Below are 24,587 nucleotides of genomic sequence, written 5' to 3' on the forward strand. Positions count from 1 at the left end.
TTTATCAAGATTTCTTGCATATACTTTTTCTTCTTCTTTTGTCTGTTAATTGGTTCTTCCGTCTCAATACCCCCCCCCACCCCCCTTCAAACCAACCACCTGCATGTCTTCCCTCAACACATCCATAATCTTTTTTTTGGAACTGGAAATACGATTTGTAGTACCTCGAAATGCGAATTTGTGAGTTTGTTGTTTTTTGCACGCACAAAATTTGCTGCCGCTTCCATTTTTACTGGATTCCTTAACGTTTTATGTCCAGCTTCAAGAATTTCTCTTTAAAGGAGAAAATCCTTGAGCACAGAGGGTTTAAAGGGGTTTGCTCAAGAGCCCAAGCGTGATCGTTTGGCGATACCCACCAACCTTCCGATCAGTACCCCAAACCGCTTATACTCTTGTTTTAAAGCAGCTTTGAAGGCTGCATTTTGTTATCACGCAAGTAAACCAACAGGAGAAACCAACCTGAAGAGCCAGGTGCATCACCAATGACCTCCACAGGGCAGTAATAAAAAGTATGAGATCAGAAACAGCAGCAGCTACCACAAGATACAAACTTCTCAACAGCTCTAAACCTTGGAATCCGAAAGAGAAACGAAGAGAAAATGGGGAATTGAACGTGGAATAGGATGTTTAGGAGTCCACAAACTTAACGGCGATACGGTGCGCCGCTGAAAAAGCCAGTCTGAAATATGCTTTTGTAAGGTTTTTTCATTTCAAATTTCAAATCATGGTGTCACATAACTTCACAAAAACTGACTGCTAGCATAACATCAGCTAAGCACTTCGTAGCGCATTAACGGGTCTCAGCAGATGCTTCGATTCGCTTCAAGCCGTCTGATCATGTGTTCAATCATTTTGCAGAAATTTGGGTCCGTTACAGGGGGTCCAAGAAAGGACCACAGCGGTCCCCATAATTCACGCCAACTTATACACACACACACTCAGAAGGTGGTAGAACTCTCACCGTATCCAGCTGTGTATCTTCACTCGTTCCTCTGTGCTAGTTCTTTCGCTAGTTTCATCGCCTCGACTTCAGACCGTTCGCCAGTGCACATGCGAACAAGCCCTCGTCTTTTCTGCCTCTTTTGAGTTTCATTCTTCCTGTCACACCTCACGCTCTTCCTGTGTCACAGATCGAATAGGCAGCAGCATCCTTGCGTCACACGCACTCATACACACATACGTAACCACATATACACACACACACACACACACACACGGTTCCACTTTGGTAAGTAGCTCACTGCCGTTACCTGCATCCTCTTCTCTTGTGCATGACTCAAACCCCCCCCCCACACACACACACACTTATTACCACATGAATGCAGCGTCTCATGTTCACACTACACCAGTTTACACACACACTTCAGAATCAGGCGGTATTTGAATAAATTGCTCGGAGTTGAAGGCATCACGCGAACATCTGTCACCCTACAGGAAGTGCTTCTGAGCGAACAGGAAAGGGGTGTAGATGTGTAGGAGACGTGCAGACGTACGAGAGACCATTGAAAAAAAACGAGGGAAAAAAATCGTCCATCAGAATTCCACACATCCAGACATCAAGACCATGAGGGATCATCAGCGACATCCACCCCGACATCCACAGTTCAGACCACGAGATGCAAATCTCTCAACTGTGTTAAGAAGCAGAAGACCAGAATCTGAGAAGCAAAACTCTGGAACCTTGGAGACTAAATGCCAAAGTGTGGAGAAGGAAAGGATCTGCTGGACATTTTTTTTGATGAATGGTTCTTTGGAGAACCAAAAATAGCTCTTTTATGACATCTTAGACAGACATGGTATTGAGGATGGTATCGTATCTCTTTGGCTGTTCAGAAGAGTTCTTTGTAGAACCAGAAAAGGTTCCAGAATGAAAACTAAGGGGAAAAAAAGGTCCTTCTGGGGACCCTTGACTGAATGGATCTTCTCCTCCACGGCATTGCTGTGGTTCTTCTGGGTTTTATTTACTGTGTTGGTTGGAGTATTTTAGAAGGCGTTGTTAAGTCGTCTGAGATCTTCATACAGTATCAGGAGTTCTCAGAAGGGGAAGAACCACAGAGTGATTTGCAGCTCAGGAGGATTCTGAAGCCCATGGTGGACCACGAGTTTGGATGCGGTGACATGAAATTTTCATTTGAACTCCCAAAACCATGAAGATATCCGTTCTTAAGGGTTGGACCATGTGGAAGATCTCCTGCCTCCTCGTCTCGTCTCCTAACCTCAATCAGTACCTGAATTTCCTAACGCCCCCTGGTGGTTGAATGAATTTCGTACAAAATCTAGTGAAACATCTTCTCAGGAGCTTTTATTATGCAACAGTTTGTTCATTAAAGACGAACGCTGGACATTTTTAAACCCGGTGGCTGTTACATTAACGCATTACAGGTGTTACAGGGACACGGGGAACACACTTCGGCTTATTTCCGAGCCGGGAAAGAAAAACAACAAAAAAACAGATATACAGGTAAACAGGTAAACATGCAACATCGGAGTTGTCCCTTTTTTTTTTTTTTTTTTTTTTTAATGAAGACACGTTTGACCCCTTTAACATCCCGATTGACACAATATTGTAATAAAACTTGTCACGGTGTGATGTAAACAACAACAACAATTTTTTTTTTGTGTCGTACCTTTGTGTAAATAATTTTTTTTTTAAAAATCACTTTGTTTTATGACACACATCGAAAAAATAGACTTCCTTAAAACGTACTCACACACACACACACACACACACACACACACACACACACACACACACACACAAATGTTAAAGATCCACAGGTGAGTCCTGTTCATTTAACTCCATTGACAAGTAGTCTTGCGGCCGTCTGTGGGGGATGGAAACACACACACACACACACACACACACACACACACACACACACACACACACACACACACACACACACACACACACAGGTCAATCTTTCCGGATTACTTATGACCAAAGTAATAACGTTGTTAAAACAGACATTGTGTGGATGCTTACTTTTTCTTGTACAGGTAGTAAAAGATGGCTCCGCCCACTGCACACAGCATCACCACTGTTACCACCAGCCCCACCTGCAGCCCCACCGATGACTCTGATTGGATAATCAAACTGTCAATCATTCTCAAACATTCTCATAACACTTTTAATAATGACCCCGTATTTGACCCCGAACTCCTTAATGTTTACAAAAACTGTCACAATGTAGTTGTGTTACATGATGTAGTTTCTTTCACATTTTGTCACATGATACAGTTTTGTGTTACATTTTGTGTAGCATGTAGTTTATTTCACATTTTGTGTCACATGATGCAGTTTTGCGTCACATTTTGTGTCACATGATGCAGTTTTGTGTCACATTTTGTGTCACATGATGCAGTTTTGTGTCACATGATGCAGTTTTGTGTCACATTTTGTCACATGATGCAGTTTTGTGTTATATGATGCAGTTTTGTGACACATTTTGTGTCACATGATGCAGTTTTGTGTCACATGATGCAGTTTTGTGTCACATTTTGTCACATGATGCAGTTTTGTGTCACATGATGCAGTTTTGTGTCACATTTTGTGTCACATGATGCAGTTTTGTGTCACATTTTGTGTCACATGATGCAGTTTTGTGTCACATGATGCAGTTTTGTGTCACATTTTGTCACATGATGCAGTTTTGTGTCACATTTTGTGTCACATGATGCAGTTTTGTGTCACATGATGCAGTTTTGTGTCACATTTTGTCACATGATGCAGTTTTGTGTTATATGATGCAGTTTTGTGTCACATTTTGTCACATGATGCAGTTTTGTGTCACATGATGCAGTTTTGTGTCACATTTTGTCACATGATGCAGTTTTGTGTCACATGATGCAGTTTTGTGTCACATTTTGTCACATGATGCGGTTTTGTGTTATATGATGCAGTTTTGTGTTATATGATGCAGTTTTGTGTTATATGATGCAGTTTTGTGTAACATTTTGTCACATGATGCAGTTTTGTGTCACATTTTTTGTCACATGATACAGTTTTGTGTCACATTTTGTGTCACATTTTGTTACATGATGCAGTTTTGCGTCACATTTTGTATCACATGATGCTGTTTTGTGTCACATTTTGTGTCACATGATGCAGTTTTGTGTCACATGATGCAGTTTTGTGTCACATTTTGTCACATGATGCAGTTTTGTGTTATATGATGCAGTTTTGTGTCACATTTTGTCACATGATGCAGTTTTGTGTCACATGATGCAGTTTTGTGTCACATGATGCAGTTTTGTGTCACATGATGCAGTTTTGTGTCACATTTTGTCACATGATGCAGTTTTGTGTCACATGATGCAGTTTTGTGTCACATGATGCAGTTTTGTGTCACATTTTGTCACATGATGCAGTTTTGTGTCACATGATGCAGTTTTGTGTTATTTGATGCAGTTTTGTGTCACATTTTGTCACATGATGCAGTTTTGTGTCACATGATGCAGTTTTGTGTCACATGATGCAGTTTTGTGTCACATTTTGTCACATGATGCAGTTTTGTGTTATATGATGCAGTTTTGTGTCACATTTTGTCACATGATGCAGTTTTGTTTCATATGATGCAGTTTTGTGTCACATTTTTTGTCACATGATACAGTTTTGTGTCACATTTTGTGTCACATTTTGTTACATGATGCAGTTTTGCGTCACATTTTGTATCACATGATGCAGTTTTGTGTCACATTTTGTCACATGATGCAGTTTTGTGTCATATGATGCAGTTTTGTGTCACATTTTTTGTCACATGATACAGTTTTGTGTCACATTTTGTGTCACATTTTGTTACATGATGCAGTTTTGCGTCACATTTTGTATCACATGATGCTGTTTTGTGTCACTTTTTATGTCACATGGTGTAGTTTTGGGTCACAGTTTTGTGTCACATGATGCAGTTTTGTGTCACATTTTACACCTGTGTCTAATGATGCAAATTAAATTGTACTTAACAATATTATTAGCTCACACACTTTATAAATGTATGAAATATATTTCAGGGCTAAATCACTCGGGGTTGTGCTGCTCGCATAAAAGAGTGTGTGTGTGTGTGTGTGTGTGTGTGTGTGTGTGTGTGTGTGTACCTTTACTGTGCATCGGTTCCTGGATTGCACCGCAGGAACGAGTGAGAGTTGCCTGCAGTGTCTGGGCCACGAGCTCCCTCTGCTGGTTAGAGAGTGCAAATATGTGCCCTTCGGCATACAGGCTGTTGGAGATGCAGGTCAGATTCACACCTGCCACATCACACACACACACACACACACACACACCCATTCAGGACAAGGGACATGGAACGTGTCTTCACCTGCTCCATTTGAATACTTTTACCTGTTGTGTTTGTGTTACCTGCAAGATGAGCACCAGAGATTCCACACTGACAGGAACCCTCCAACATCTTTTCAAATCCCTCAGGTGTACATGCTACAAGGAAGTAAGACATGATAAGATGTGTGTGTTCTACACCAACTAGAGATACGTATTTTCCCAAAACCATAATAAAAAAAAAAGGGTTATGAATAAAAAAAAAGTGAAAAACGTACTGATGGGGGACTCCGCCTGCAGACACAGGTCCATGTGGACGGAGTGGATGGGGCTCGGGCAAAGATTTGGGAGGTGGGGTGTTGGGTGGGAGGCAGTCCAAACAGTGGATCGGTTCGACGGGCAGCGAGAGACCGAGTCAAATCTAAACACACACACACACACACACACACACACACACACACACACACACACACCAGGTAAGTAATTACAACTACAGAAAAAAAACATGGAGGGTTAAAATCAAAATGCACAGAAAGCACACACCTGGCAACCGGGTGCACAACCGAAAACATAACCCCGCAGCAGGAGGGTTGCAGGTTCGAATTGTTTGAGAGCACCAACAGGTCCTGGACTTTCGAATTGGCGCAAATAGTCGGCAGGCCGTAACACAACCAGATGGAGCCAAGAGACGTCACGGCGGGCAAACTCTGATCTGTGGGAAAGAAAACACACACACACACACACACACACACACACACACACACACACACACAATAAGATATGCCAAAAATACATTCTGTACAATGCCTTGCATTCATAATCAGTACATCATAAATCACGTCATGTTCTCATCCTGTACGGTTTCCATGGCGACCCTGGACACACTCACGATCTCAACCGGGACACACTCACTCTTTCACTCCAGATATGCTCTCACCCTGAGGACACACTCTCACTCCAGATATTCTCACCTGCTCTGGACTCGTTGCCTATTAGGAAGAGTCCGTCGCTTCCTAGACTTCCCTCAAGAGGAACGACGTGTCTTGCGGTGCTGAGCTCGTACAACACTATAACCAATCCTTGCAAAGAAAGCCCAGGTGGGCCAATCAGTTCCACGTACATGTCGACTCCTGAAACTCCACCCACCTCATTAATGACAAGTTCTGCAGGGGGACGGGGGCAATCGTTGTCTTTCATTGGCGTCAGAGAGGAAACCTGAAAGACCAAATTGAACCAGTTAGCTGGCGTGGCGTGGCATGACTGATGAACGAAAATACGTCTATGATCAGGAAGTGACCTCACCCTAAAGGAGTTCAGGCCGAGACGGCTTAGCCCACATCTGCTGAGACTCTCATCTTCATGGAGCAAGGTTGAGTCTTCCAGCAAGGGGAGCTGTCCCGGCATCAGGGCGTTGATGAGATCGGCCCAGTTTTTGTCTGAACTACGAGACCGGTACACCACGGCATCCAGGAGCCCGTTTTTGGGAACGCTGATCTTCTCAGTTGAGGGCGGAGATGTTGAGCGGTATATCGCTATAGCGTCCGGGCCGTTTTGGATGGTATTCGGCGGCAGGGCGATCTGCGGTTTCAGCTTATCGCTGCCGATCTACAAAAGTAACAAATACGATAGCGCCAAAAACTCGACGGAGATGTGAGACATCTCGAATTTTCTAAAACTCACCACGAAGTAGCCGTGTTTGTCCGTGTATTGCCCATGGAGTTCGATTTCGCGGTAAATTTTCCTGTCGTTGCCGTTGATAAGCAGAACCCAGACATTGTCGAGGGAAGTCCGGCGGCCGGACGGATGCCAGAGTTCCAGAAACTCCTCATCTTCTGCACCGCCTGGTGAGTCAGTGTTCACCTCGCTGATCAGGAAGTCGCCCTCTGTACCTGACTCCGGTTCCGGAGGTTCGTCAGTCACATTAACAGCTGCAATAATATTGTTAACCTGATTTTAACTTTGATAGCGTTCACCATAACCCCAAAACCTCATGTGTTATAGGTAAAAATGAGATGGTGGACCAATTGAAATCAAGAATTCGACTGCATCATTGTATAAGCCCATGCAATTAGATTGTAGTCAATCGGAATTTGGAATTCGATTACATCTTGATATAAGTTCATACAAGCAGCCCAGACCTCCCAAATCAAACAACTTCCTGCAAAAAATACAAGACTATGGATAAAGATCCTTGGTTGTCACTTTCCCTACCGGCTAGCGTTAGCAAACAGCTTAGGTAAGAGGAGAACCTACCAGTGCTGTACGGGCAACTGTGGTACCAGCTGCAGTGGCTGGATTCGCTCTGCCTCTGTAAGTGGTGCTGGAACACACCAGGATCTCTTGCCCAGTGAGCCGTACCACACCGTGTCACGTAGGCGTCAACTTCCGAAAAACTGCAGGAGGGAATCGGAAAGTGAATCGGAATTCTTATGAAGTGTGTAGGTAATGATTTAATTCCTAACCCGTTTGCGAATCTTACCTGCGGTCGAACTGGAAAGCTTTCCTTCCTGGGATCAGCGTCTCAGTGAGAAGGTTGCTCGGGGTGTTTGTAAGCCCATTGCAGACAAAGGCATCGAGTGGCTGAAACTGATTGGCCAGGCTGCCTTTTGGGAAATCGTCAACCTTCCCTTGGTACACTGCCAACGCCCAGCCATCTAAATCTGAAAGGTTAAAAAGTCAAGCAGCAGATCGATGCACTGGAGTAGTACCATAACATAAAAATGATTTAGACGTTACCCGTCAAAGAAGCTGTGTCTAAATTTACAGAGATGTTCCCTGGTGCGCTGGCCTGGAACCCTGCGCTGGTCTTCACTCGGTCTGTCTGCAAGTCGTACACCACCACAGTCATGGACCCTCTGTCCGTCCCTACGCTGATCTCTACAGGTCCGGTCAAAGTCGAACCACTCAACTGGATCCTGTTAATCCAAAGGTGTCCGGGATTCGACGGTGGGCAAATGTTGGGTCGTCCAGGTGTAGGAACGGCGTTTTGGAAGCTGTAGTAGTTTTCCGAAAGCCAGCACCTCTGAATGGATTTGTCTCCATCTAAAAAGTAACTATTCTCAACGTATGGTAAAGAACCCGGCGTAAGGACGTGCACCAGGATATCGGCGGAGGAGGTTGCAAAGCGTGACGTGTAAACTAATGCGTCAAGCAGCCCGATCGCAGAGACATTTCCTTTTTCGGCTACAGGAACCCAGGACGGGCCATACAGGGCGATGGCATCTGGGCCGTTCTGGACCGAGTTTGGCGGAAGCTGGATGGCAGGCGGTGGCTGGAGCTCGGCCGAGCCGATGAGAAAGAACCCTCTTTCGTCCGTACTGTGCCCATTCAGGTTCACGACACGGTACGCCATGTTGCCATTGCCATTGTAGAAAACAAGGGTGTAGCCGTTTAAAGAGGTGGAGCCGCCGCTCAGGGAGAACAACTCGACGAATTCTTGGGTGTCTAAAGCGGGGTTATCGGCGTTCACCTCGCTGATTATCAGACACGAATGTACAGCTGAGAAACATACGGAGAAAAACAGCACCAGCGCCCCCGGGACACTCCAGCTCATGGTTGGCAAAATACGCAAACTTGACAGGGGAGATGAATCAGGACAGTGAGACAGCCTGGAGAAAGAGCAGAAATTAGATATCACTCCATCGAGTGACCCAGACCCAGACCTAGGGCAAACTACGGCCCGCGGGCCACATCCGGCCCTTTGTACGTCCCTGTCCGGCCCGCGTGAGGCCAATCATAAAATACAGGGATGCACTGAAAAATCGGCCGAAAATACCTAAATCACCGAGACAACACGGCAGAAACACAATTGTAATGACGCAATAAAAAGCGCAGTAGCACACGGTTATCTGGATAAGAGCAACATGTCTGCGGTGTGCGGAGAGCGATTTGCAAAACATGCAATGCTAAAATTTCCGGAGGGGGTGTATCTGCAAAGAGTTTCTCCAAGTCGGGTTTATCACCTGAAATCCAAACATCCCGATTGCCATTCTAAATATGAGAAGAACGCGGCGCAGAAAAGTAGTGAATCCGAGCATGCGCATGAGTCTGTAGAGGACGTTTTTGAAAAGGCAGGAAAGTTTTCCAGTGATGGTGCCAAGGCAAAAAGCATAACGCAAAAAATGATGGACTTCATTGTCTCAGATCAGTGGTCTCCAGTGGATCGACGGGTTGATCTTTGAAACATTCCCCGTGGATCCCGAAAATAATAATTATTACAATATTTTTATTACACGCAGGGGCGCCGTTAGGGGGGGGTGCAGAGTATGCCAGGCATATGGGCCCAAGAGAACGCTAGGGGGCACCACAATCATCAATTAAAATTTTTCCAATTAGTTTTTTTTTTTATCGTACATACACACATTTTAAATAATAACACTGGTGAAATAAAATTAATTCCCTGTAAATAAAATTAAACTATATTAAATTTATTAATAATAATAACATTATATATATATATATATATGGGGGCCCAAACTTCTGTCTTGGAGGCCACAGCGCCCCCAAGGGTTTGTATGGAATGGAATATTTATCGATTAAAAAAAAAAATTTTTAACTCGTACGTTTTAAACTGCTTGGTTACGTTTCACGTCCTTGAAGCAAAAAACCCAATGAACACAATATTATTATTATTTTTTTATATGTATTTTTGTTCATTTTTCCAGGATCATTTTATGAGGTTGATATTGACGCTTGAGGTTCTAATGCATTTCTGTATATTATTGATGGTTTCTACAGATGTGGCGTTGCCATGGTGGTATTAAGAGGTGGATTTGTTCACCACTGAAAGCCTGATGCTTGTAGAATATATCAAAAAATATGACTAATCAGCATCTTTGGACCAATTATAATAAAGGATTCCGGCCCATGAGTCACATGATCGCACTTGAGTACTAGGTAGTATGGTAGAATAGTGCGCAGCGAGCGCCGGCAGTCACCATGGTAACATCGGAACTCAGCATACTACTCAGTACGCTAGTACGCTGCTTCAGACGCGTTCGTTATTTATCGCACTTTTGGTGTTTATTCAAGACCAAAAAAGGCGCAAAACGTCTTTATGATGGACTTTAATCTTCTAGTTCGTTTGTCAAGTCTCTTAAAACGTGATAAAAAAGTTTTTAAAAAAAAGGAGATACATGGACACACGTCCCATATTCCATCCAAACAAGCAAAACAAACCTTCTATAAAAAATAAAAAAAACAACCTCGGTCCAAAATGTGGGGTTCAGACCCAAAAAAACACTCACCCAAACACGTCTAAAAGTCCCGGGTTGATCTTTGGAGATGTTTGGTGATGGTTTGGGAGGTCCTGCTCCCTCTGTCGTGTCCCGAAAAACCTCCCACCCATCCCCCCGACGACCCCCTCCCCTCCCCTCCCCTCCCCACCCCGCTGCTTACTTTAAAGTCTTCGGCTCCTTTAAATGACTCCTAGAACTGATTCGATTCGTCCGAAAGTATTCGGACACCGTCTATTTGGTGAACGATAGGCAAGATCATAATAATATGAATAATATAATAATAATATTTATATGTTAATAATAGTGGTGTCCTGTTATTATATCATTTTATGTATTGTTTTAATCAAATATTTCATTTCAGCAAACTTAATGAATACCGCAGAAATCAAATCAGACAAAAACTCTATGCTCGGGTGTCCAAAAACTTTTGGACGTACCAAGTGTGTGTTGATTGGTGTATAGATTGTGTACCAATTTTAAATAAATCTGTTAATAATAATACGGAAATGAAAAATTCACTCCACTGCCGTTGCATTGATCCAGATTCGGGGATGAATCGAATCCGAACCGAAGGAGTCGATTCGTAATGTGTGTGGGCGGTCAAATTCTTCCTCTGCGAACATGTGTGTGTGTGTGTGTGTGTGTGTGTGTGTGTGAGAGAGAGAGATATAAAGCCCTACACGGTTTGATATATGCTGTATATGAAATGAAGACTGTACTTTTGCTAGTGAAATATGACTCGTGACTCGAATGACTCATTAGAGAGTTTTTTTTCCTTTTCAGGTTTTTCATCTAAAAAGATTCATCATGGAAAATCCTGATTTAGGGAAGTGGTTTATTTCTTTGGGTCAAAGCAACATCCAGAGCGACTCGATCTCGTTCCTACAGTTAAGGACTGATAGGGTTAAGGGCCTTGCTTAGGGGCCCAGAAAGAGCAGCTTGCTGGGGCTGGGATTTAAACTCATGACCCTTTGGAACGCTAAGCCCCCACCTCCTGACAATACACAATACAGCTAAGGTCCAAAGTACACGTAGTCTACAACCTCCAAAACTATATACATATACATACGCTGTGAGAGCAAAAGTATCTGGACACCTGACTTTTCCACCCACCCTTCGCCCGAACTACGAAACCAAATCCAGCTCAATGAAGTCATGGGGTTGGAAGATATGGAAGATCTTTAAAGCTTGAAACCCTATTCAAGCTACTGGAACATCTCAGGAGACTTATTCCGTGGACATGTTAAAAAAATGTGCATACCAATCGTATGCTCGGGTGTCCACAAACTTTTGAATTCGAGAGTGCAGAAGTGCAGACACTGGAGACTTTTCCAGAAAAAAAAGAAAAGAAAACTCACAGAGGAGCGTCCCCTATACACAAGTGTGTGTGTGTGTGTGTGTGTGTGTGTGTGTGTGTGTGTGGAAACGGTTTCTATAGAAAGAGTCAAAAAAAGAAGAAAATTGCGGCATCATCTCACGTAAACTGATTTCGCTCTCCGGCGGTTTATTTCGAGAAGCGACGAAGCACTCGTTTTCCCGAACTCTTCTAATCAGCGAGCAATCAGCGCTCCGAACGTTCCGTGGGAAAGTCACGTCCACGATTAACTTCACCCTAGTCACTCGTTCCGTTGTGAGTGTGCGCCTCCTGAGTCACGCATATTCAGATGTTGCAATAGAAAAAGGAAAAAGAAAAACAGAAGTCGAACACGGGGTAACAAACTGCTTTTGAACACAAAAAAAGTCAAACAAAATATTTTGTACAAAACAGGGGGGTTTTCGAAACGACTGGCGCCCCTCACACTATAGTTTGTGATGCGTCTTACGGAGAGAGTCACTTCCTGTTATGCCTAAGATTGACCCAAAGACGCGGTTACGACACGTGACTCGAGGTAACTAACGGTTTCCAGAACGCGCATAGATTTTTTTAGATAAATAGTAAAAACATTGTATGCAAAAAAGGGGGATTTCTAAATAACTGGCACTCATACACAATATTTCTCTATGCAGTATATAAGATGTTTCTTGCTTAAAAGGATTAAAAAATGGGCCAAAAGTATTGGGACTTTTTTTGCCCCCCACTGGGATGTGTTTCTTCTCCAAAACCATCACCTTGACCTTCTACGAGACTCGAACCCGTTCCATTTTATTCCACTAGATTTGGAGTAGATTTCTCGAGATTCATTCAGCCACAAGAAGGGTGGTAGATGGAGACGAGGAATTGAGGAGTGAAGTGAAGTTTAGTGCTCTAGAGCAGGAGATCTTCTACATCTTCCAACCCCCCTATGGAATGTGGAGCTTCTTCATGTGCACAAATGTTATGAGGTTCTGGGTCTCAAGCGAAGTCTAAAGACGTACCAAACAACGACAGTCTGGAGAAGAACCTCATGCAGCTGGATGTTCGAAAACTTTGGCTTGAGAGATGATGACAGATGTTCTTGTTTGTCTGAAAGATTAGGAGTCGCATGCGGTGCCAGCTGGTGTTCCTCAACGCGCTTTGTTTTTTTCTGAACTTACCTCGTTCCTGAGGGTGACAATCACGGAAAAACAGAAGAAATCCCAGATGGCGTAACACCTTCGCTTGACGAGGGAGGTCACGCCCAAGGGTGCGTGTTCTAGCGTGTTCTGTCTCCCGCTGTATGAGTTTGACGGGAATCATTTCGCTCTGGATGCCTTGGTGGGAATCTGGCACGAAAGGTGAAACTCCTACAAAGAGATCACAGCCCATGGTTGGTGGTGACTTGGAGTGTTTCAGAAATCTCCTGATCTTCACAGTGGTTACACAGACTGGTGTGCAAAACATAAAACCTCCAGCGAAGCTCCAATCCATCGCAGAATGGAAAACCACGCAGATCGAGGCCACGTGGTTATGGAGAACCTCCCATCTTCCATGTTTGACTGTCCATCTCTGGTCTAACATCACAACTGAGCAGTTTAGGTTGCAAAACCTTGCTCAAGGACCCAGCAGCTTGCTGGAGCTGGGGTTTGAACTCATGACCTTCTGGTCTCATGCCTCACCCAGCAAGTTACCCCTTCCCAACAGGGGTCTGATAGGGTAATTCATCCAAGAAAAGGTTCTCACACTCACCATAAAGAAAAATCGCGATCCATCGTGAAATGCTCTTTGGTCTCTGTCAGTCCTCTGAATGCGAGATCCCTGTCCATGTCAGAAAAGCCGGACAAAACTTCTTGTTCTGCTTGAGCGACTCCTCGACACATGGACCTTCTCCAGTACAGCAATGACTTTTCTCGGTGGACTTGATAGTATCTGGAAACATTTGTGAAATTTTCCAATCGTTCGAGGGTTCCTGGTCTCGTCTGACCAGAGAGGAACCCGGTGTGGTGTTCTGAGATGCTTTTCTGCTCATCAGAGTGGTCGTACAGAAGGGTCACCTAACCTTAGCTTTCCTAATGGCTTTCAACCATGTGGTTCTTACATTACATTCAAGACTTTCTCAGCTGGAGAACCCGAGTGGGTTTCTTTTATCCATCTCCCTGCACCATTTCCGACTCTTGTGTGGATTGCCAGAAGATCAGATGAGTTTAATAGAGGAAATCATCTTCACATACACCTCCACACACACACACACACACACACTCACAGACATCCAAAATATAAAACGTTATAACAGGTTTAACTCGCAATAATTATGATAACTGGGTAAAATGAAACACACACACACACAACAGTTCTTTTCCGGTTTTCCGAAACAGAGCGTGACGTGAACGAAATCGAGCTCCGTGAAAAGAGCTGCGCGTTTCCATTCCAATAAAAGGCGACCTTTTCCCCAGTAAACGCCCCCAGAAATACAACCAGGACTTGTTCGAACGTGACCTTGAAGCACCCTTGCGGTCTAGCACTCTAGTTTCCATGGTAATTGCAATGTCCCATTTCCTTCCTCCTTGCGCTGACAAACTGCGGACACTAGGGGGCGGTAACAGGTTAATAATCCGTAGAAAGCAGAGTTTGCGGTTGCAGATTTGGAAGTAGGGATTTTACACGGAAAAGAACAAAACCGCCCAACAGACATTGGAGGACAGAAAGGATGAAAAACGTAATTCGTTCGTGTACTTAAGTAGCTGTTTTCGCAAGCGACCAATCAGGGTAGAGGACGCTCTGTTTTGACTTTTGACCGTTTGGTCACTCGGCGGCATCAAGTAGCAACATGGAGTTACAAAATTGTGTGTAAATTTGCGTATATTTCTTATAAGTTTTATGCACCGTAAAAAATGTCTATTATATATATTTTTTTAACAAAAGAGAGAGTCCGCGGACCCCCCGTTGAAGGGGTTACTATTCATTATGATTATTTATTATTTATTTATCAAATAATGAACTAATTAAAATTCGAACTTTTCAACGTTTATGCTAGCTCCGACTCTACTTAGCATTGGCACGAGGGCAGGAGGGCAGGAGGGCAGGACGGCTCGTAGTCTCGAACGCTCCGACATCTTTTAAAGACTTTTTCATTCTTCTAATAAGCTTCAGAGGAAGGTGAAGAGGGTTCCATAGGTTTTCTAGATCCATAGCAGGAGATCGACATCGTCCGACCCTGTGGAAAGCAGATCTTCATGGAGCTTTGCACCTGCTGGAACAGGTTTGGGGTCTGTTAGTTTCAAGCGAGGTTTAAAATGTCGTCTTCAGAAACGTCCAACACTGTTGTGTTCCTCTTGACAGTTTGGGGAAGAACCATAAACCATAAAGTAGGGGTGGACAAAAATGTCCCAACACTTTTGCCAAAAAGGAAATGAGGCTAAAACGTGTTCTAGTGAACGTTTCCTGGGCGCAACGTTTTCCTTTCGCAGTTCTGTTACAGGTCCGTGTCCTTAAAGGTTGCGAGATGTTAGCGTTTCAGATCTCGGCTGACCTTCTAACAAGGGAAAAGCTACGGTTTCTGGCCAGCCTGAAAGAATCTTCCTCCTCCAGATGGCAACTCGTCGTCATTAGTGCGGTCGCTCGTGAGCCGGCAGCGAGGTGGAAATGAGCGTATGATGTGGAACCGCAGAAGCTCGCCGGGTTCTATTTTTAGCTTCCGTCATGTAACCGGAGTCTAATTAAAATCCGACAAGTAACTCGGCACTCGTTCGCAATCCTTCGTTCTGTATATTTTGTTATAATGAAGATTTATTTGCCAGAAGTATCCGGACACCCGACTGTATGAGGTTCTTTTGGGCCAGAACCTGTTCCAGCAGGACGTTTGTACACAAGATATGCTTTCCATGGGGTGGGACGATTGAAGAAGATATCCCACTATAGAACTCCAATGTTATTGGGATGAATTTTTCCACACTGACTGCACCCACAACACCTCCATCATTCCATCACCTCCATCATTCCATCACCTCCATCAGCATTTTTTGCTGGTGATAATGACATAGAATAACCACTAGGCTTTCTTTCTTTCTTTTGTTCTTTCGTTCTTCCACAGGGAACGTATTTTACGATAGGACTTTCCCCGCTACGGTTTGCTAAGAAGGATCTTGCGCTCTTGTTCATAGTTGATGGCCACTATATTAGGAACACCGTTCCGCCCTCTTTATTCCGATTGATTTTTCCTGGTCCAGCTTGGGGACAGTTTGTGAGGACCTCCTGTTCCTGGCTGATAGGAAATGAAAACTTTTGCAGTTGCTCAAAGTAGTTATTTGTGTCAGCTCGAACAATCCTGGCCATTCCCTCGAACGTTCCCACTCGCCTACCTGCCGCTCACGAAAACGGTGTGATAAAAAAAAACCTGGCATGAATGGTGCAGTTTTGAAGCCAGAGCATTACAGGAGGGAAAAACAGGACAAAACAGGATGCCCTGGATAAAGAGAGAGAGAGAGAGAGAGAGAGAGAGAGAGAGAGAGGAGGAAAAGTGGGACGCTGAAGACAAAAGTCAGGCAGTGTTCAGTCGTGCAGAAGATTCGGAAGACAGAGACAAATAAAGAAAGAATTATAAAAGGAAAACTTGCGCTGTTTGTTTGTTATTCTGACACTGACACTGGAGACTCCTTCCATAAAATACATAACAATTACATACGTTTCTTTCTTTTTTCTTTCTTTCTTCTTTTTTGCTTTCTTTCTTTTTTTCTTTCTTTCTTTCTTTCTTTCTTTCTTTCTTTCTTTCTTTCTTTCTTTCTTTCTTTCTTTCTTTCTTTTTCAGACCATGTTTGTTTAATGGTCCCTTCTTTCTTTCTTTCTTTCTTTCTTTCTTTCTTTCTTTCTTTCTTTCTTTCTTTCTTTCTTTCTTTCTTTCGTTCTTTCTTTCTTTCTTTCTTTCTTTTTCGGACTGTGTCTGCTAAATGGTCCCTTCTTTCTTTCTTTCTTTCTTTCTTTCTTTCTTTCTTTCTTTCTTTCTCGGACTGTGTCTGTTTAATGGTCCCTTCTTTCTTTCTTTCTTTCTTTCTTTCTTTCTTTCTTTCTTAAAAATTTTTTTTTTTTTTTTTAATTTATAAAATTCATATTTGCCACATTTCCCACGTCCTTGAAACCGGGCGCTAGGACCCTGCACACTCACGTGACTCACGTGTCCTGTGTCTCGTGTGTGTGTGTGTGTGTGTGTGTGTGTGTGTGTGTCTCTCTCTCTCTCTCTCTCTCTGTCTCTCTCTCTCTCTTTTAAGACGCACCGCGAGAGCGCGAGAGGCGCAGAACGAGGAGCGCGCGTGGTGGCATCGCAGCGCCGGGGCAGCGCACGGGGACGAGACTGGGGGACAAAACACGGGAGACCGACGCACGTGAAACGAGGACAAAGCGATGCGACCGACCGGACGTCCACGAGAAGCTCGAGGAAAGTAGGTCACCCGCGTGCCCAGACCAACTTATTATTATTATAACCATTACTATTATTATCTTCCTCAACAACACACACACACACACACACACACACACACACACACACACACACACACACACACCGGAGGCGCGAGTTCGTCGGATCCTGAACGGTGACCCGCGTTGATGCAGGATCATGGAGCAGAGCGAGAGGGCGCGTGCAGCAGGTGAGACCTTAGAGGACCTCCAGATGTTCATTCCATATTCAGTTACTGCTGACCTTCATGATGGAAGGATGATAATAATTTTGATATAATAATAATTGGCTCACTGGCATAAAAACATTTTAATAAATACAAATAAACTACTTTTATTATAATATATTTTAGTGCATTTTTTGACGCCAAAAAGCAACACATGGCAGCAGATATATGACCGATGCAAACAGCTGGACTTTACACCGTAAATGTAAATATATGCCATATATTTTTCCTTATCTCTCATCTCCGAGTTCCTACGGTTCCCCACCTTTAGCGTGAACGTGCTTCCAGACAGCCATCATCGAAATCGGAAATATAACGCCGCTTTCCTGTCTCGACAGTGCCCAGGTGGGTGTGTCAATGGTGGGTCGTGGAACTAATGTGGGCGTCGCCCCGGTGGAGGACATGCAAGCGCTATCAATCATCGCTCTCTCTGCCGCCGAGCTCGAGCAGCAGTACGAGCTGATCGGGCCGTTAGGGAAGGGAACGTACGGCCGAGTGGATCTGGTAGCTCACCGAACGCAGGGTAAGTGTGTTTGTGACGGTGTGGTGTCACTCGCTAATTCAACCCCAATTCCAAAAAAGTTGGGAGGCTGTGGAAAATAAAATAAAAAATGAAAGTAAATAAAAACCGAATGCTTTCTTTTGATTTGCAAGTCTCATAAAACCCGTTTTCTATACACAATAAAACAACCAACATATCAAATGTTGAAATGGTGGAAATGTACCATCCTAGTCCGATTCTAAGATTCTGGCTGCTCAAAAGTTCTGGGTTTCCTTTGTTGTGTTTTTCATTTCACGGGTTCTTAATCCTGTATCCAATACACTTTGATGATATTAGGTACTGTAAATCACGATATTCAACTGTTTTGCAAATTTGATGCCGAGGAACATTATTTCGGAAATTGTTCCACAATTTGTCTAGTGGTAAAGCTCCGCCCACCTTTACTTCAGAGCCTCTCTAAACAAGCACAATTTTGACCCAATCATCATTCTGACCTGTTGTCGATGAACCACGTTTCTTGAACAGTTACATTCGAATTACTTTGACTTTTTCCAGACGTTTGTTGCCCCGTCCCAACTTTTTCCAGACGTGCTGCAGCCGTCAAATACAAAATGACTGTATTTTTTAAATGGTACATTTCCTCCTTTTCAACATTATGTTGTTTGTCTTATTGTGAATACAATATGGATTTGTGAGATTTGCTAATCATTGCATTGTGTTTTTATTTACATTTTACACAGCGTTCCAACTTTAATGGAATTGGGGTTGTAATCGGATGAACATTTGTGTGTGTAGGCACCAAACTGGCCCTGAAGTACGTCAGCAAGAGCAAGACAAAGCTTCGGAGTTTCCTCCGTGAGTACAGTTTGACGGCGGCGTTGGGCTGCAGCCCGTTCATCATCAAAGCCCTGGACGTTCTGTTCGAGACCGAAGAGAGTTACGTGTTCGGTCAGGAGTACGCCCCTGCAGGAGACCTCTTCGACATCATACCTCCTCAGGTAGATCCTACTTCCTTTTTTTTTCCCCATCTGTTAGCTAACACCGTGGAACCTATTATTGCTTACTGTCCCTCTCAACTTTGTCCTTTCTTTGTCCTATTGCTGCTAGTTCCGGTCTTAACCCCTTCTGTCCTCTTCCCCTATCCTGTCCTGTCCTGTTCTGGCATTGTTTAGTTTTTCTATAGTGCACACCTCTTTTATGTCCAGCCCATAATTCATTTGTCACGTTGCACTAGGTTATCAAGGAGCTAAACACAGTACATGTGCACACAGTCGAGTAACAAACCAAGCACAAAACAAAACCAGGGTGCAGACAAGACGTCTGGAGATGTTTTAGCATATAAGACTCTACTCTCTGATGGTTTATTACCATCAAGTTCAATGAAATTTCGATTTCTAGGTTTAAAAGAATTGGCACAAGATACAGCAATTCTCCCCTCTTTGCATAGAAGAAGAAGGTGCTGGAAAGCCTCTCTTGTCTCTGTCACTCATAACTCTTCTGTTTACTCAGCTCGTGCGGAGCTTCCTGAAATAGCCGTCTATCTCAATCTTCCCTTGAAAAGCCAGCTTTTTCATTTAACTCATCGTTGGTTCTTTTCGGTGCTTCTGTTTTCTGGTTCAAATTTGTGCTGTGGTGGACACTGTACACACGGTGCCACCATAAGTGTGTGGACACCTGACTATTGGTCTCTCATTCCAAATTTAGTCTCCATTCACTCTTATAATAAGCGCCACTCATCTGGGGAAAAAAGTCTACTAGATTTTGTGGAGATTTGGTGGGGGGCATTAACAAAGTCAGGTACTGCTGGATGTATAGGGGTTTCTAGCTCTATAGCAGGAGACCTTCCAGATCTTCCCTCATACCAAAGATTTCATGCAAAAGACATCCTGTACAAATCGTGTTCCTTTAAGTTTCTGGTGAAACCGTTTGGAGTAGAAGCAAGTATGGATGGAGGTAAAAAGCAGGTGTCTGAAAACCTTTAATGATGCACCAATTAAAATGCATTCTAAATAAGTGTTTTTCTTTGCCCTTTGGTCAGGCGGGTTTGCCTGAGGACATGGTCAAGCGGTGTGTGCAGCAGCTCGGCTTGGCCCTGGACTTCCTGCACAGCAAAAGCCTGGTCCACCGAGACGTGAAGCCAGAAAACGTGCTCCTCTTCGACCGTGAGTGCCGGCACGTAAAGCTAGCCGACTTTGGCATGACGCGCAGAGCGGGCAGCCGCGTCAAGCGAGTCAGCGGGACCATCCCCTACACAGCGGCCGAGGTGTGCCAGGCCTCGGGCTCCGAGGGCATCGTTGTGGCGATGCCGCAGGACGTATGGGCGTTCGGTGTGCTCCTTTTCTGCATGCTAACTGGCAACTTCCCTTGGGAGGCGGCGCTGCCCAGCGACAACTTCTATGCCGAGTTCCAGCGCTGGCAGCACGGCGCTTGCCCCCCTGGCGCTGTCCCCTCGCAGTGGCGCCGCTTTTCCGACGACGCCCTGCGCATGTTTGCCCGCCTCCTGGCACCCGAGCCCGAGCGCCGCTGCGGGGTTAAAGAGGTTTTCTACTTCCTAAAATATGACCTGCTTGCGCACCATCGCCGAAGAGCTTCCTGTCGGGCCTCGAGAGCTGCGCGGGGCTCCGCCCACAAGCATGGAGAGCACACCTCTGTCTTGGCCACGCCCTGCCTTCGACCCACGCCTCTCAAACGTAGCATCCTGTCCGAGCCGCACTCGTCGAGGGAGGAGCTTTCAAAAAGCCCCTCCCCCAACCGACAGGACAAGAGTAAGATGGTGATGGCCACTCCCATTGAGATCTGTGTATGAAAAGTGATCCACGGTACAGAATACAATTGCCCTGGAACTGGAATCCATGAATCTTCCAAAAATGGTATCATGGTTCTTGATTAGCGGAACTTCAGGACGGATGAACGTAGACGTCAGGTAGCCTTCCTTCTTCCTGTCTTTCTTCCTTTGGTTACGGACCAGACGTGGTCCCACCCTCTAGTCACGTGACTGAACAAACCAGCCTTTCAAAGACTGATTTTTACAAACAGGCCATATATGGTCACTTCTTGTAGGACATCTCTCTTCAATCTGTAGACGACAGGGATTCTTTATTATTATTATTATTATTATTATTATTATTATTATGATTATTATTATTGATATACGCAGTAAGTGTGTGTGTGTTTAATAGTTCTGTATACAATTTTTATAGCTTATTATAAGGACTGTTGTTGAGAAGCTGAACCAGGACATAATGTTTAGGTAGTGCCACGATGTAGCTTTTAAGAAGAAGAAGAAGAAGAAATATTTCTAGCCTAAAGATCAGTAGCTTTTTTTTTTTTCCGCAGAAGAAGTCAGACATTTAGTATTTTTAATATTCAGGTCAGGAAAGGATTGCTTTTAAACTTTCTGAACAAAAATAAGAAAGTAGGCCACAGGAGGTGGAGCAGCGATGCAGACGAACAGCTGCTCGAGTTCGAGCAGGTGGATTATGATGAGAAAAAAAAAATTGTACGGACGGAAGATGAAAAAAGAAACTTGCCGACGGGCGAATGGGGTCTGATGTTTTTCCCGGGGGGGGGTGGAATTTAATGATGTAGCAGACGGAACGAGAGGCGATTGTGTTACCGAAGGATCGGTCTTTGTTCGATGCGTCACGTTGAATAAAATGATAAAACGAACGAGACGAACTGAACTGTGGACATTTTTGTGGCAGGACGTAAATGGGAGACAAAAAAAAAAAAGAAACGAATGCTCAGAAATACATGACGTGATTGGCAAAAAAAAAAAGGAAAGTAGAATATGAGGTATAAATAACTGAGCTAATTAAAAAGACACGAAACAGGCACACACATTAGGAAAGCAAATCTGTCTGTCTGTCTGTCTGTCTATTTTTTTTCTTGCAGGCTAGACTGAGGTATATTCTTACCCCAGATAATCATGTCTCATTTCCCCTTTTTATTATTCACTTCCTTGTTTATTTATGAATGAATGAACGAATTTGTTACTTTATTTATTTATTTCTGCCCGTTAGCTGAAGGTCACTCCGGCAATCAGCTGCTCGAGCGTACTGACGAGTGTTCTGATTTCACTGCTGTTTTTCAGTGTGCTTGGGAACATTTGATACACACACACAATATTTCTGTCTTCACTCTGCACTTCCTGAATGTTCACTTCAGTAATCAGGTGATTCCTGATCAAAAACGATTGAACGAAAGTGAAAATGTTTCATTTCGATTTAATATAAACAAGGGACAGACAGACAGACAGACAGACAGGCAGACAGACAGACAGGCAGACAGACAGACAGACAGACAGACAGACAGATCCTGTGCAGATGGAAGGACACTGAGAGGTGAATCCAAGTGCAGAACCCCCCGGCTACATCCACACTCATCCATCACTATGGCAACACCACAGACGACTCCCAGTGGTGGGATATAAACATGAGGTAATAGTAAAAACTTTACAGCCTTCCATGAAGGTATGCGTTTCAGGGGAGTGGAAGAATGATTGGATTCCATGGCTAAATGGATCTCCACAAAAATACTGGTGGAACATCTATCCAGAAGAATGGAGCTCATTAGGAGCAAATAGGAACTCGATGTGGAACCGGATGCTCAAAAAGAATCACAAACTAAATGTACAGTATGTTCCCCCGTCTTGCTATTTATGAAACTCTTGTTCTAAAATGTTGTTTTTGGCGAAAGCTGAATGAACCCACGCGCTGCCTTCACGGCTGCTCGAAATAAACCCTCCTTCGAACATTCTCGTCTCAGTTTCCTTCCCTCGCGTCCTCCTTGTCTCGGTTTTCTCTGAGGGAAGAGCTCGGACGCTAGGAAAGGAAACCAGGCGGCGCATTGAAACCAGTAAAGAGCAACCGCAGATGTTCCACGACACCACAACACTCATAAGTCGGTAATAAAGACCACATCTGGATCAGACCTTCTGCATGACTGTACGGTTGAATTGACAAGAGGTAACCTGTGGAGGGAACCGGCATTGTGGTCAAGAGAGATTTGGTTAGCATGACTAGACTTAGCATAAATTAGCTGTGTTAGCAGGATAGCGCTGTACTCTTGTTTTCAGCTTAGCGATGTTTGGGATTTTGCAGTCTAAACTTCTGATAGACCCTCAGTCTGGCCTTCTGATAGACCTTCAGTCTGGCCTTCTGATAAACCCTCAGTCTGGCCTTCTGAGGAACCTGTGGTCTGGCCTCCTAATAGGCCTGCAGTCTGGCCTTTTGATAGACCCTCAGTCTGGCCTTTTGAAGAATCTGCAGTCTGGCTTTCTGATAGACCCTCGGTCTGGCTTTCTGGTACACCATCAGTCTGGGCTTTTGATAAACCTTCAGTTTGGCCTTCTGAGGGACCTGTGGTCTGGCATCCTGATAGGCCTGCAGTCTGACCTCTTGATAGACCCTTATTCTGGCCTTCTGATGAACCTGTTGTCTGTTCGTCTGATGGACCCTTCAGTCTGGCCTTCTGATAGACCCTCAGTCTGGTTTTTTAATAAACTTGCAGTCTGGCCTTTTAATAGACCCTCGGCCTGGCCATTTGATTAACCTGCTGTCTAGCCTTCTGATGGACCCTCGGTCTGGCCTTCTGAGAGACCCTCAGTATAGCCTTCTGATGGACCTGCAGTCTGACTTTCTTCATAAAATTCTATGTAGAGTTTCTGAAGACCATTGTTTTTCCAGAACAGACAAAAATAGATGGGTTCGAGACAATGCTTCAGGGCAAACAGGCTCAAACAGCTGCCAAACCCAAACTTTATATTGATGTTTTAATTTTTTTTTTCTGTGAATGATTCCGAGGGAAAGTTTTACCATCTGCCCCAGAAAGAACCCTCAACTCTGCATCCAGTTCTCGAGAAACTCTTTAACTGCTGCGGGTAAAAATAGATTTAAACCCGATCTTCGTTCTCAGCTTCATCTGCAACTCCTTCGCTATCTCTATTTCCATCTCTGCCTCCATCTCTATCCACATCTCAATTTTCAGCTCCATCTCAATCTACTGTACATCTCCATCTCTTTCTCCATATGCATCTCTATCTACATCCTACAAACACTGTGGCAAACAACCGAGGAATAAAAAAATCAATAAATACAAGATCGATGACCTCACGTTCATCTCTACACTTTCTCGTCTCGTTCTTTCTCGTCTCGCCCTGAGAAAGCAGCACATCGCCTTCCCATGAGCCTTTTGGGCGAGACAAAAAGATGTATTACCCAGTATGCTTGAGGAGGAGGGAATGTGCACGATCGATGGGAGGTACGGAGGAGGGTGAAGGAGAGGAAGTATGTGTGTGTGTGTGTGGGGGGGGGGGGGGGGGTGCTATTTTAGACTATAGGATGCTGAGGAGCAAGAGAGAGAGATGGAGAGATGGAGGGAGAGAAAGAGAGAAAAACAAGTGCAAGAAAGGACAGAGGATGAAAAGACGTGAATGTGAATAGGGGGGAGTGTGTGTGTGTGTGTGTGTGTGTGTGTGTGTGTGTGTGTGTGTGTGTGTGTGTGCTTGTGTGTGTGCTTGTGTGTGTGTGTGTGAGAGAGCCCCCATCTGGGTCCTCTAGGTCTT

The 24,587-nt window shown here is 44.2% G+C and overlaps 3 protein-coding genes and 1 long non-coding RNA gene across 8 annotated transcripts in view; 2 read left to right on the forward strand and 2 right to left on the reverse strand.

Moving 5' to 3' along the window:
* The window catches only part of nlrc3 (NLR family, CARD domain containing 3), a 35,898-nt gene that overhangs the window by 9,730 nt on the left and 1,581 nt on the right, over positions 1-24,587 (reverse strand). The window contains exons 1-2 of one of the 3 annotated variants that reach the window (XM_083541390.1): positions 962-1,718; positions 460-569 (exon numbers count right to left, since the gene is read on the reverse strand). The gene's annotated coding sequence lies outside the window, so the exon portion shown is untranslated. Of the gene's footprint in view, positions 1-459; positions 570-961; positions 1,719-24,587 lie in introns of those variants that run through there. The other 2 variants (XM_083541391.1, XM_083541389.1) reach the window with 2 other exon arrangements.
* LOC310726314 lies at positions 1,736-2,424 on the forward strand. Its single transcript, XR_014533690.1, has 2 exons — positions 1,736-1,796; positions 1,834-2,424. It is a non-coding gene; the product is annotated as an uncharacterized lncRNA (long non-coding RNA).
* Positions 2,286-13,156, reverse strand: LOC310726142 (uncharacterized protein). Of its 3 annotated transcripts, none has more exons than XM_083541436.1 (13): positions 13,024-13,156; positions 8,009-8,880; positions 7,752-7,932; positions 7,526-7,665; positions 6,953-7,200; positions 6,575-6,877; positions 6,244-6,487; positions 5,816-5,984; positions 5,551-5,693; positions 5,357-5,431; positions 5,095-5,244; positions 2,987-3,080; positions 2,286-2,825 (listed from the first exon to the last, which is right to left on the reverse strand). In XM_083541436.1, the coding sequence occupies exons 2-13, from the start codon at positions 8,823-8,825 to the stop codon at positions 2,765-2,767; spliced, it is 2,625 nt and encodes an 874-aa protein (XP_083397562.1). In that variant the 5' UTR covers positions 8,826-8,880; positions 13,024-13,156; the 3' UTR covers positions 2,286-2,764. The 3 variants fall into 3 exon arrangements, with proteins under 3 accessions (XP_083397562.1, XP_083397561.1, XP_083397560.1); XM_083541435.1 differs by lacking the exon at positions 13,024-13,156 and adding an exon at positions 11,988-13,017; XM_083541434.1 differs by lacking the exon at positions 13,024-13,156 and adding an exon at positions 10,519-10,666.
* sbk1 (SH3 domain binding kinase 1) lies at positions 17,299-24,317 on the forward strand. Its single transcript, XM_083541628.1, has 4 exons — positions 17,299-17,484; positions 17,859-18,043; positions 18,818-19,020; positions 20,061-24,317. Exons 1-4 carry the CDS (start codon positions 17,444-17,446, stop codon positions 20,826-20,828), a joined length of 1,197 nt encoding a protein of 398 aa, XP_083397754.1. The 5' UTR covers positions 17,299-17,443; the 3' UTR covers positions 20,829-24,317.

The sequence above is a fragment of the Silurus aristotelis genome, assembly GCF_946808225.1.
Source record: "Silurus aristotelis genome assembly, chromosome: 1".
NCBI classification, from domain to species: domain Eukaryota; kingdom Metazoa; phylum Chordata; class Actinopteri; order Siluriformes; family Siluridae; genus Silurus; species Silurus aristotelis.

Excerpts from the sequence above, each read along its gene's own strand:
- sbk1 (XM_083541628.1), top strand. The coding sequence starts at position 17,444 with ATGCAGGATCATGGAGCAGAGCGAGAGGGCGCGTGCAGCAG. Across the intron at positions 17,485-17,858 it reads CGAGAGGGCGCGTGCAGCAG|TGCCCAGGTGGGTGTGTCAA; the intron begins GTGAGACCTTAG and ends CTGTCTCGACAG. Across the intron at positions 18,044-18,817 it reads GGTAGCTCACCGAACGCAGG|GCACCAAACTGGCCCTGAAG; the intron begins GTAAGTGTGTTT and ends TTGTGTGTGTAG.
- LOC310726142 (XM_083541434.1), bottom strand. The coding sequence starts at position 10,619 with ATGGGTGGGAGGTTTTTCGGGACACGACAGAGGGAGCAGGACCTCCCA. Across the intron at positions 7,933-8,008 it reads AGACACAGCTTCTTTGACGG|ATTTAGATGGCTGGGCGTTG; the intron begins GTAACGTCTAAA and ends TTAACCTTTCAG. Across the intron at positions 7,201-7,525 it reads CAGTTGCCCGTACAGCACTG|CTGTTAATGTGACTGACGAA; the intron begins GTAGGTTCTCCT and ends ATATTATTGCAG.